Source organism: Leiobunum rupestre, chromosome 6 (genome assembly GCF_980474605.1).
Source record: "Leiobunum rupestre chromosome 6, qqLeiRupe1.1.hap1, whole genome shotgun sequence".
Lineage (NCBI taxonomy): Eukaryota > Metazoa > Arthropoda > Arachnida > Opiliones > Sclerosomatidae > Leiobunum > Leiobunum rupestre.
The window spans coordinates 37,278,978-37,292,778 of NC_143389.1; the positions used below are offsets into that span (position 1 = coordinate 37,278,978).

Genomic DNA, 13,801 nt, shown 5'->3' on the forward strand with positions numbered 1-13,801 from the left:
TACTTAACGGAGCCGTGTATGGCCAGAAGTAACTAATAAGTGTGACACTTACATATCGAAGCCGTGTATGTCCAGAAGTAACAAAGAAGTGTGACACTTACTTGGCGTAGCCGTGTATGGCCAGAAGTTACTAATAAGTGTGACACTTACTTAACGGAGCCGTGTATGGCCAGAAGTTACTTATAAGTGTGACACTTACTTAACGGAGCCGTGTATGGCCAGAAGTAACTAATAAGTGTGACACTTACTTAACGGAGCCGTGTATGGCCAGAAGTAACTAATAAGTGTGACACTTACTTAACGGAGCCGTGTATGGCCAGAAGTAACTAATAAGTGTGACACTTACTTAACGGAGCCGTGTATGGCCAGAAGTAACTAATAAGTGTGACACTTACTTAACGGAGCCGTGTATGGCCAACGCTATTCGCGTGCGATTTGAGGTATAACTTTGAAACTTGATGTAGTTATTAGGATGAGCATTGCGGATATTTTACCAGACTTAATTTTAATTTAACCAAGGCTTAGCTTGTTTTGGCCTAATTTTAACGCTATTCGCGTGCGATTTGAGGTATAACTTTGAAACTGGATGTAGTTATTAGGATGGGTATTGTGGATATTTTACCAGACTTAATTTTAATTTAACCAAGGCTTAGCTTGTTTTGGCCTAATTTTAACGCTATTCGCGTGCGATTTGAGGTATAACTTTGAAACTGGATGTAGTTATTAGGATGGGTATTGTGGATATTTTACCATACTTAATTTTAATTTAACCAAGGCTTAGCTTGTTTTGGCCTAATTTTAACGCTATTCGCGTGTGATTTGAGGTATAACTTTGAAACTGGATGTAGTTATTAGGATGGGTATTGTGGATATTTTACCAGACTTAATTTTAATTTAACCAAGGCTTAGCTTGTTTTGGCCTAATTTTAACGCTATTCGCGTGTGATTTGAGGTGTAACTTTGAAACTTGATGTAGTTATTAGGATGGGTATTGCGGATATTTTACCAGATTTAAATTTAAATTAACGAAGGCTTAGCATTTTTACGCAGTCTTATCATTTTGTATCCAATTGACTTATAAATTCCGTTTCATTTTTAATCTATATTACTTCTATACCTCTGCACTGTGTGCACGTTTCAGCTCTGTCAGGTGAACAGGGGGCGCAACAGCCCCCATGTAAAAACAATTACGCAGTCTTAAAATTTTGGATTCGACTGACTTGTAAATCCCGTTTAATTTTTAATCTATATTACTGCTATACCTCTGCACTGTGTGCACTTTTGAGCTCTGTGAGGTAAACAGGGCGTGCAACAGCCCCCCTTTTCCGATTTTGAGCGTTAATTTACGCAGAGTACGAAAGTTCCCGGGTAAAGCGTTATTAATAGATAAGTTTCTATTGGATTTGAACCCAAACTTAGAATACAGATAAAGAAGCTTACGTCTGACGCTATGCTTAACCCTTTTGACAAACGCCAAGGCTTAGAGAAAAATTAATAATCTTCGTAGTTCCTATTGGATTTGAAATATGGAGCTTAAACTTTGAATATAGGTAAAGGTGGTTACGTTTGGCACTATGCTTAACCATATTAACACGCGCCAAGGCTTATCGATCCTACACGAATTTTCTTCGTAGTTTGGACTGGATTTGAGATACGGGGCTCAAACTTTTAATACAGTTAAGTAGCTGAAGTCTGACCATATGTTAAACTCTTTTAACCCGCGCCAAGAGTTAGTGATCGTATGCGAATTTTCTTCGTAGTTCCTATTGGATTTGAGATACGGAGCTCAAACTTAGAATAAAGATAAAGAAGCTTAAGTCTGACGTTATGCTTAAACCTTTTGACACGCGCCAAGGCTTAGAGAATAATTAATTCATTCATCCATGTGGAACTAATATTACGGCCTTGGCGGACTTGTTTTAAATAATTTCGCGGGTTTTTGGAACTTCGGGATTTTCGTCTGCGCTTTTAGTTGAAGACATAAGTGGTATAACCACATGGATCAAAACACGCTTCTTTTATCAATCTTCAATTTCGTTTAAAATTACAAATAGTAAATAGTGAAAAGGTTGAATCTGCAAAGCTTCAAATCCTAAAATAAAGATCTTTGGTAAGTATATAAACGAAGTATCATTGCACTCCCGTTTGTTTGCCCCTGGATAGAAAACAATTTCCGGTTTGCGGGCTCGGGCCGCTAGGTGGCAAGGTTACTGAGTATTTTTGCGTTTTTTCTCTCGTGGAACATCCTTTAGTGTTTAATCCTCGGTTTAATCCATGTATAAACTAAGAGTGCCTACATTGTTCACAAAAGGTGGTTTTCATTGGCTTGTCCGGGGACAAAAAGTGTAAACTTTTTACCCTAAGACATTTTATTCGCCTGTTCTCGGGGTAAGATTTACCCTGTCCCGAATTTTGTTCGCTAAGGTTACACATTTTACTCCTCCTCGAAAGGAGGTGTAGAGGTAGTAATCTAACTTTGTCGTCTGCTTAAATTTTGTTTCACGAAAACATGACGGGCAAGCTTTTTATAAATAACCTTTAACCTTTAACTACTCCCTTCTTACTCGACCTCGTTTTTTTCGTCAAGACAAAATTGAAGTAAAATGACGTCATATGGCTACACTTTTTAACCTGCTCAAAAAACCCAGAACAGGCGAAAAAAACCACCTAAAGTAGACTTGATCACTAGATAAAATAAGCTTCGTGCGCGGCATAGATGGTGTTACCTAGTGTAGCGCGGGCGTCGGAGATCAGATCTCAACCTAGGGACAATCGACTTAAGCGAACCCCTAAGGTACCCGTCTACAATAGACCCATAACAAAAGAGGGGCCGCAGACGAGGCTTAAGTGAGACCTTTGGACGGAACATCCTGTTTGTGACGTTTTGAACCACGTGGCCGCCTTCGAAATATACAGGCGGAAGTAAGGAAACGGATGTTCCGTCCAAATGCCGAGCTGCCAGGTAAAAATGTTAATTTTCGACCCCCCAACTTTCAACATGGGTCTATTAATAATAATGACTGAATACGCCCGGGACTACTCGCGTAACGTGATATGGTGGGGTTAGCGAGGGTCCTCAGTATTAAATTGGTGTCTAGGAGAAATTTGTTATTAAACGTATCAAGCCAGTTGTTAGATTGCCAAACACTAAATGATTTAATTTAAACCCAATATCCTAACCAAACATTTAAGCTAACTTAAAACTACCTAAACACTAATTAAACTAAACGAAATATTAACAAACTAAGCAACTGGCCAGTGCTCGCGACATTAACGAAATGTAAAATATAGGTTGCAACCATTACTTAACAAAGTTCATCCCGAAATGTTCAGTCGAACTGTGGATACTTTATCGTAGCGGCAGAGTCCGGTTGAAGCCGTGGAAAAATCTGAGCGACGATGTTGACGTTTCGGAACAGCGGAACACAGAATTTATGTTGGTGGCGATGGTATCTCGTACAATATGTTGAAAGTAGCCGCTGGATGGTTGGGCATAACGAATTTGCCAATATAGATTGTTGCTGCCCTTATCTTCAAGTCAACACGTTTACAGCTAGAAGGTTAAACAAAACACGACTTTAACGTACAAAATGAGTTGAATCAAAATTATTTTGCTCCGATCATAAAAATGGAGTCCTTTTCAAATCAAATTCCGAACCGTTACTATATCTTTTTTTTAGCTCGCGTCCGAGCGCGCGTTATTAAAAAAACTCGCGTTATTTATCTCGCGTATTATTTTCCAACTCTTCAATTTTGAGAATAAATATAAACGTAAAAATATGTATAATACATGTAAGCATATTTTAACACAATAAATAATTTATAATATATATAATGTATAAGAAATATAAATGACTATCAAACAACTGGTCTTAGACACGTCGGCGCTGTGATCTCCTCGCTATCCCACAAAAACAAAGATCTCCCGGTAAAAGGACGGGCCCTTCCCTTACCTGGGGTAAAACACAAACAACCGAATCACCCAATCACCAAAATATTCGACCAGCAATTATTTTGGGGGAAAGGGGATGGTATATTTCTTATTAATTTGATATTTCGCATTACACTAGGAGCAACAAACACAAGGAGAACGCAGCTAGCCTTTAAACACGCCAACGAAGGGTTGTGTACGAATTTCATTGGACGAGCGTCACTAGCCTTTACGCTGAACGTTTTACGGGCGGGGGGGAAGACAATTTCCGAATTTTCCCCTTCCGACGGCAGCAGGCGCTAAAGCGTCTAGCCAATGAAAAACGTACACAAGAAAATCCACTACTTTTGACGGGTTGCGTTCTCCTTGTGTGGGGTGCTGCGTTTGTTGCTCCTAGGTGTTACTGTCGTTTTAGCCAAGAATCTAATCGGGCGGCTGCCAGCCATTCGATTAAGCGTTCTAGTTTTTTATCCGATTTCTATGGACCCGGGTTAGATTCCTGGCCACGACGGTATTAGTTTTCAAGCGTAATAGCAGAGATCCTGGCAGTTATAGAGATGCGAAACTCCCTATACCCTAAGCAAAACAATTTTTTTCAAGTTTTTGCCGATCGCAGCGACGCCTGTACGTGGGGAGTAATCGCATTATCGCAGAGATCCTAGGATTGTTACCGTTGTTTACATTTTTTTGGGCTAACGCCAACGAAGGCCGGGAGTAGTGGCTCACTCCTGTAATCCCAGGCGTCCGGGAGGCAGAGTTTGTGGATGGTCGTGTGAGGACGACTACCAATTCCCCACCGGGTGGTCGGAATACTTCCGCCACGGGTGTCCCCACCCCTGTCCCTACGTATCCCCCCGTTGGCGTGGCCGTTACACATATCTCGCCCTGATTAATCAGATGGTGTTTCGCCGGGCTCGCGGTCTTCTCCATAGCTATAAGAAATGTATATAAAGGTCTAGATAAATTTCGGGGCGTCTAAGCCTAACATAAAATACGGAATTGACACCTAGCAGACACCGAGGAAGGCACGTGAACAAGAGCGCGAGCTCTCTTAGCATTTTAGTACTAAGTGCTTGACCTTTCCGCAGGCCGTAGTTTTTAGACACCATCTGTTGGTGACTTTTAGTATAATTTTTAAGCAGGAGACAATGGCTCTCGCGACGATAGCACGAGCTTTCTTACCGATAGATAGCGCCTTATAAGGATAGCCTGCAGAAATTACGCGTTTCTGCTAGCTGTCACCTCCGTATTCACTCCCTTTGAAATATTTTATCTAGACCTTTATATACGTTTCCTATATCTATGGTCTTCTCAGACTCAATCAGCCCTTTCTTCATTGAATAAAAAAAAAAACGCCAACGAAGAAGAAACCAAGTTGAAACTGGAATTGAACTATAATTTATTAGTTTAAGTATTTTTTTATACATTAGTATATATTTAAAATGTATTTGAAATAAAGTTCATATTTTAACTGTTTATCATTTTAAAATATTTTAGGCCTTGTTTAACCACAATAAAGAAATAAGAAACAGGATTTTTGAGAAATTAGGGCTAAATCAAGGATTTACGCTAATATTTTAAAGTTTGTTAATATTTAGTGATTAACTTTAAGTAACTTTCGATCTAAACGTTTCTGGGCCTTGTTATATTTATGGTTTAGGTTATGTTTTTCCAAAAAAAAATCGCTGAACAATAGGTTCCAGGCATTTTAAAACTTTATTTCGAAAATAAAACGCGTTTAAAATTTTTGCGTCTCTCGGCTTGAAACGGGCGCTTCCTTCCGGCCGAAGGACGGCGCTGATGCTTGCATTTTTTTGCCAGATTTTCGGCGGAGTTTCGCCAGGATCTCTGGTATTATCAGAGATACTGACAATATAGAGATATGAAACTCCGCCTGAAAAGCGACCCCCGGAATTTTAAAAAATCCTGAGCGGAGCGACGCCTAACGGCCGGGAGAAAACGTATTTTTGAAATCCCAAACAGCGGATTTCAGACGCAAAAATTTATATACGCGTTTTGGCTTAGAAATTATCATCTTGAGGGTTTGTATCAATAAAGAAATATGCCTGGAAGTAATTGTTCTGTAAAATTTTGTAACAGTTCCAAAGTAAAGCAAAGGATCTCCTTGTCTAAGTTTCCAAAAGAGAAAGAACGGTGGGAAAAATTAATTAATAGCTTTTGTTAGGCCTACCTTTAATATGTGGTTTTTCAATAAACTTAGCTCTGAGAAATAGCTTCTTCCCGCATTATCAGCTATCTTTATTTGAAAGATGCGATACATTTACATCATAATAAAATATGCGCCCTACATTGAGGATTCTTGTTTTATGAATAGTAAAACCAAAAACAGACTGACATCAAACGCTATTCCAACAATATTTTCAAATGAATTTAAGCCAACAAGTAAAAATTGAGTTTTAAGTATTGTTTATTTATAAGTTAATTTAAATGAAACATATTTCCCAAGGGAATGATAATTTAGCTAGTTGCTCAAACGTAAAGGTTCCGGAGAACTTAGTAGAAAATGATATCAAGGACAATCATAAAACAACTGGTACAATGAAATTTATACATTGGTAAAGGGTCATATAAATAGAATCTAGTAAACTGCCTGTAGAAATGGTGGAAGAGCATAGGAACCAGGGGGGGGGGGCAAGGATTGCAATGCACCTCCCTAGAATTTTACTGTGAGGGGCAACTAATGTTATTCCCCCCTCTCAGTTAAAATCTTCGCAAGGCTCAAATTATCATTTTAAAAGCATAGAAAGCTTATAGAACCTCAACTGTGTTTAAATTTCAGTCTTTTCCCGCCAATGTATATAGTACAAAAATGTACAAATGCATTCGGAAAAGCTACACTCCATAAAAATTCAAAACCATTCTCCAGACCCCTTTGGGTTTCACTTTGCCCCCTCCAACTTCTAGAACGTTCCTACGCCCCTGAAGAGCGCAACAATATTATCAGTTGCAGCAAGTTCCAGCGAAACTATATCTACAGAACAGGATTGTAAACAGTTTCATTCAAAACAACTATTAAATTTTAACATGATTTTCTTTATCAGTGGAAATTCCTACAATTGAAATTCAGCAGGCTACTAAACCTAATATCGAGACAAATTCCTTCTTAACATTAACTTATATAAGACCCATATAATAATTCCAGATGATTATGATGAAAGTCTTCCATCAGCAAATAATTATTATCCCAGGGCATGTTCGGAGGAAGACTTTCAAATTTGTAAAAGTTCACTTGAAAGCCAAGGGCCTGGAAAACAAAACAAACTATCTTACATTTCAGGATATGTCTTATCTCGTTGTAATAAAAACCACAATTGTGAATAATGCAAAACCAAACTTGTAGATGAAAAACAAACACTCAACCAGTCAAATATATTAGCATCATTTAAGTCTCGTGATACATCAACATTCAGTGGCTTGACAATACCAACTGAAAGATTCCAGAGCAACGTATCTGAGATCAAGGACAAGTTTGATAAACTTTTCCCAATGGTAATACAAATGAATAAAGTCAAAGAGAGGATTACCAGAATTATTTCAAGAACAATCGATCAATCTTGGTTTATTTCAAAAGATGAGATGCATCAGCATGTTCCATGTTTTGATTACTTGAAAGAAATAATCAATTTTTTTGTACAACTTTCCATTCGTAGTACATTGGAAAAACATAATTTAAACCACAAGTATGACAAAGCCCAGAAACATCTAGATCGCAAATTACTTAAGGTTCAACATTAACAAATACTTACCAAACATTTTAGTCGTTAACCATTTCGATAACATATACTTGGATTAATAATATTCCAATTATTTATCCCAGAAATACCCTTGGATTAATGATCATTAATTTAACCTCTGGCCCTGATTCAAGTAACAAAGGTCTAAAATAACATAAAAAATAGTTAATATATGAACTTTCTTAAAATAATTAAATATAATTAATTAAAAACTTACTTTTTATCTTATCTTAATAAATTGTATTGAAAATCCTCTAAGCAATCGTATTTCTTTATTAAAGCTGCACATATGATTCATTGAGTTTCATTCAAAACGTAAACCTACTACAAATAAACACGGGAAGAAAAAGCTTTCTCCCGGTTGATAGATGGCGCCGACGTTAACGAAAAAAAAAGGGGTCGCAGCGATGTATAGGGAGTTTCATATCTCTATATTGTCAGTATCTCTGGTATTATTACCCACCCCAGACGCTGCTAACTGGAACAAGCGACCATCTCCCGATATTGATAAAACTACCCACCACTCATCCAAAAGCGCCACCAACAAGGCCACGCCGCAAGTGGTTCTACAACCGTGCAAATTGGGCGGATTTCACCAAGGAGGCCGACTACATTGCGCGAACTACCCCACGGCTTCTAACCACGTGGGAAGGAATCCGAGAAGTAATCACCCACCTAGCAACCTCACATATACCATCAAGCACCTCAGGGAATTCTCAGAACCACCAAGTAAAACCACCGTGGTGGTCACAGTCCATCGCCTCCAGTCAGAAAAGGGTAAATAAACTTAGAAGACAGCTTGTTACTCATCCCACTCAGGAAAACAAGATCATATTAAAACGGGAAAGGGCACGACTGCGACGCCTAGTCAAAAGAACACAATCCCAAAGCTGGCAAAATTATTGCAACACGATAGGATCATCTACTAAAGCAGGCGCCGTCTGGAGGAAGATCAAGTGGTATACGAAAGGCTCTCAACCCGTTTCTACAACGCCAACGATTAAAACCCCTAATGGACAGCTGACGACATCGGCCCAGGAGACTGCTGAGGTTCTGATTTCATATTACTCATCTCTATATTACACAGACAACCCGTCATTCCACAACCCATCAACAAGATCTCCTACCAATATACAAAACCAGCAATTCAACGACTCGTTTACATGGCGCGAATTCCAAACAGCCTGGTTGTCACTGAAAGATACCGCACCGGGCAAGGATGACATCACAAACCATATTCTGAAATATCTACCAGACACCTTTCTGCGACTGTTGCTACAATTTTGTAATGTATGTTGGTCGACAGATACATATCCTCATACATGGAATGATGCAATACTACTGCCGTTTGCCAAACCAGGGAAGGATCCCCAGGAACCAAGCTCGTTTCGCCCAATTGTCCTCCAATTCGCTTTAAAGAAGCTATTTGACAAGATGGTGGAAACTCGATTCCGTTTTCTGCTGGAATCAGACTCCCGGCTATCCCAAGAACAAACTGGCTTCCGGAAAAGTAGAACACCCTTGGAGCACCCACTTCGTATCAAGGACACAGCCGAGGCTGCCCTCAGTTCCAAAAAATTCATGGCAATAGTATTTCTAGACCTCAAGGATGCTTTCGGCAGTATATCCACCGAAAAGCTATGTAGTCTGCTTGAAAGCCACGGATATACCGGCCACATATTCAACTGGATCAAAAACTTGCTCTCCGTCCGGAAAGTTCAAGTCTTCCTCAATGGAACACTCTCCCACCCGGAAGCCTTTAACATGGGACTCCCACAGGGAAATCCGCTAAGCCCATTGCTGTTCAACTATGCCATTGATGGCATATGCCGCGATCTTCCACATAATACTTCAAAAGGTCTGCATGCAGATGACATAGCGATCTGGTCGACTAGCTCCAGCCTAACTCACCTCCAACGTGAAATTCAGATGGCACTGAATATGATAGCGTTATATATGGACAAATGGGAACTACATCTGCAATACTCGAAATGTACCTACCTCATAATTACTCGGAAAAGAAGAACAGACAATGATTTCCAACTACATATTGATGGGACCACCATACATGAAGTATCCTATTGCAGATACCTCGGCATTATTTTCGACGAGAGACTTTCATGGAACAAACATGTGGAGCAAACCGTTATACAATGCCAAAAGCGGCTTAACCTCCTAAAAGCCATTGCTGGAAAGACCCGGGGAGCGTCTCACAAGGCACTGGCGGCCATATACCTTCAATTTATTCGCCCAAAATTAGACTACGGGTCGCTCTTATACTCATCTACAAGCAACAAAAATATTCACCGAATGCAGGCAGTACAAAACGCAGCCCTGCGAACTATTCTAGGTGTTCCACCATCCACCCCAATAGCTGCTCTCCACAGCTGTTGTGGCATCTTGCCTCTTCAGGACAGATTTCGAGAAAAGGAAGCCCTATATTTAGCGCGTCTATTATCAGTCGACGCGAACTACGACATAAAGGAAGTCCTTCTACCCAGACTTCCATCAATACACAGACAGCCTCTACCCAACAAACTGCTATACATTCAAGAGAAAATACGTCCAAACATGCCACAAATAGCCCTCGCACAAGCCGAAGACAAAGCCGCAGTGGAATCGCCACCGTGGGAGTCGGTAGACCACACCCACAGAATTCTGTCAAAATGGCTCATCGGGACCAAATCAGACCTCTCTAATGCACAGATGTACCAAGAATTTCACTTCAATCTGGACCGGTGGACACAGAATCCAAGCAAGACCACATTATACACAGATGCCTCCCTCTCCATCAGAGACGGACCGGGGGGGATTGGGATATTCTGTCAAGATCTTAATATCAAGACAGCAATTAGGGTAAACAGCGGCCACGATATCTCCCGGCTCGAACTCCTAGCTGTTCACTACGCACTAGCATTAGTTACTCCACACACTACTAATGTAGTCGTTTGCTCTGACTCCCAAAGCGCCCTGGCAAAAATTGTATCACATTCCTCCGCTGACTGGCTAATCACAAGCATTACACAGACGCTGACAACACATCCCGACATATCACTGATATGGTGTCCGTCCCATTGCCGGATTGATGGAAACGAGGAAGCGGATTCGTTAGCTAAACAAGCAGCGACCACTGCGGCCTACGATTCAGCGATTTTTCTGCCTTTCACAAAGACGACACTACAAAGACTTCATAAAAACGCATTCCGCAAATATTATACAACTACGTGGGCCGCAACTTCCGAAGCCAAGCTCCAACCACTCCGCCAGGAATTCTTCGCCCCCCCCCCAACCGCTAGATACCGGGGACATCGGTCTCGTTGCGTCTTAGTCAATCTCTTTCTATGTCGCCGCTTCCCTACACGGCAGCTCATACATCGTCTCCACGACAAAACCATATCCCCATCATGCACGACATGCGGGGTCACGGAAGATCTTGAACATGTCGTCATCAGCTGCAAGAGGTTCGCCCATCTGCACAGCGCTATACAACACAGCCTGCCGATCAATACCCCTTTTGACATTAACCACATCCGACACGCCATATACCTGGGGAATTTACTTCTCCTAAACTCCCTTCTAGCTGTTCTGAAACTTTATTGCAGACTAAATAACAGATATCCATTCCACAAAGATCGACAATAATATTTCATTACGCAGATGCAGTGTAAAAAGCTTTCGCTGAACGCAGTGCTGCCGCGGCGCAGATCTCCGATGGCAGCAGGATGGGACCTCTTCAGCCCAATAGCCACGGCTATACCTCCCAACTCGAACACCCTCATACCACTGGATATAACTATTAAACTCCCTGAGCATACCTACGGACGAATCTCGGGAAAACAAGAACTAATGGAAAAAGGCATACAGGTGGCAGCAGGGGTCATAGATCCGGACTTCAGGGGAAACATAGCCGTTCTCCTCTATAACATCTCGACGGAGCCTATTCAGATAACATCAAACCAAGCTATTGCTCAACTAATCTGCACGCTTATGCCAGAAGACATGTCGCTATCCGAAGTCCACTCCCTTGACACCACCGAACGCGATGCCAAGGGCTTTGGCTCATCGGGGACTTGATGCTCTGAACTGTCAACGTAGCTACGTCTATGCATAGAAATTAAAAGATCGCTACCATTCCTTCCAATAGAATTTCTGTAGATGACTACTAACACACCACACCGAAAAAAAAAAAAAAAAAAAAAAACATGTATTCTTACTATTTTGTACTGTGGGTGAGAGGACTATTTGTCCCATGCACCGTCATTGAATAAAAAAAAAAAAAAATTATTACCCACCCGGAATTGATGTCATCAAAGTCTGTACTGTGGGCATAGAGCCACGACCATTGTCACAGAATAGCTATGTTTCCACTCACCTCGAAAAGGTTTTACAAAGAATAATTAACGTTGTGCAGTGAAAATTCAGTTCCTGGTAAGTGGTCAGTGACACTTTTCAGTATAAAAACTGCAGAAGTGAATTTGTAAAATAGGTTATTAAATATTAGTTTTTAATTCTAATGAGACAAGCATGAATAGTAAAACGCAGTCTTCGCAAAAGGGCAAATCACAACTTAAGCATAGACCTTTGACAAGTTTTTTCATTTCCTTCGCGTCAATACCCTTTCTATTTCTGAAAATACGGTAAAGACTGACTTATATCGGGAAGTGATGCGGAAGTTAAATACAACACTATCTTTATCTCATGCTTTAAATATCGGTGCTGTTGAAAACTATGCACGCGGAACTGCCCCGATTGAAATAGATTAAAGTAAATCATCATAATCAAAATTTAAAAATACATAAAATGACAAAAGCATAATTTTCATAAGTGTATTTAAACGTTAATGTTTGTCGTCATTAGTCTCTTTCAATCAAACATTTATATAAAATAGTTATTAGGTGTTACATTTCTACCTCGCGTTGTGAAGTAGGATTGATAATTGCATACACTATAACTTTTAGAAGGTAAACGATACTAAATGTATATTACATATATGATATTGAGTTGATTATTCGGTTAGTAGTGGGCTCTAATGTAAGTGTTCAAATAATAAATAACTGATTCTCCCTAAACTGCTTATTTGACACCAAAGCCATAAAGTCTCCATTTATTTTTTAAATAATTGTAATTTAAATAATCGGTGCCTAGTTTCAACGTCTTCTACCACAAATTGGGGTAGGAAAAGTACCCACAGTTGTCAGTACTACGTTTTACGTTGTCTCTACCTTTCTATATAATTGAGTTTAAATATTAGTACTCAGATCCTTCAAACATCGTTACACGTAGCCATATGAATTTTAATAGCTACATGAAATCACCCGTCCAAATATTTGGAAAAATTGGTGAATCAGTTCATTTCCGAAAATGCAAAACGCAGTACAGTTTTTGCATTGCGCAATTAATACTATGTAATAATAAATTTGAATAATACTAAACTTTTGTAGTTTTTACCTCTATCAATTTCTCTTAATTAGTATTATATAGGCCTATCTTTATATGTAGGATAACCCAACCCCCCCCCTCGTCTGACTACCCACCCGAGATTAACACGATCCGCCGGCCCTGGTTTTGATGGCGGTTTTAATGGAAATTTAATTTGCTTTCATTTAAGCACAAGTACGTTCTCGAGAAATAGTTAAATTGCTGTTTTGTGGTAAATGAATCCTATCATTTTTCTAGCGATTCCTATGGTTTTATTTATTTCCTTTCATATATTATTAGTACTACGGTTTCCGTTTAATATATCTTATATATATATTATAGATATTTACGTATATTTCTATATGTTTTATTTATACAAATTTTATTTATTTTATATTTTATATTATATTATTGCAATAAATAAATAATACATATTAAATAATAATAATAATAAATTTTAAAATTTTTATGTTAAATGTGTAGGGAAGAAAATAAATATAAATATGGATACCTTTGTGGGCAAAATTGGATCAAAGATTTTGAGTTAAAAATTGGAGGAGCAGTGGACTGTGATTTGAAAGGTGGAATGACGTCATTCTGTTGTTCACAGGAATATTTTTTAATACTTTAAATTAATTTGAGATATTAATCAACAATAAAAATAATATATGTTCCTTTAAGGCTGCACATTTAACGA

At 39.3% G+C, this 13,801-nt stretch overlaps 1 protein-coding gene and 1 pseudogene across 1 annotated transcript; both read left to right on the forward strand.

The window, feature by feature from the left end:
- Positions 1 to 8,093: 8,093 nt before the first annotated feature.
- On the forward strand, positions 8,094 to 11,328 carry LOC149940804 (uncharacterized). Its single transcript, XM_090179373.1, has 2 exons — positions 8,094 to 8,463; positions 8,603 to 11,328. The coding sequence occupies exons 1-2, from the start codon at positions 8,094 to 8,096 to the stop codon at positions 11,326 to 11,328; spliced, it is 3,096 nt and encodes a 1,031-aa protein (XP_090035499.1).
- Positions 11,329 to 11,397: 69 nt separating this feature from the next.
- Positions 11,398 to 11,760, forward strand: LOC149940805 (deoxyuridine 5'-triphosphate nucleotidohydrolase pseudogene; annotated as a pseudogene).
- Positions 11,761 to 13,801: the final 2,041 nt, after the last annotated feature.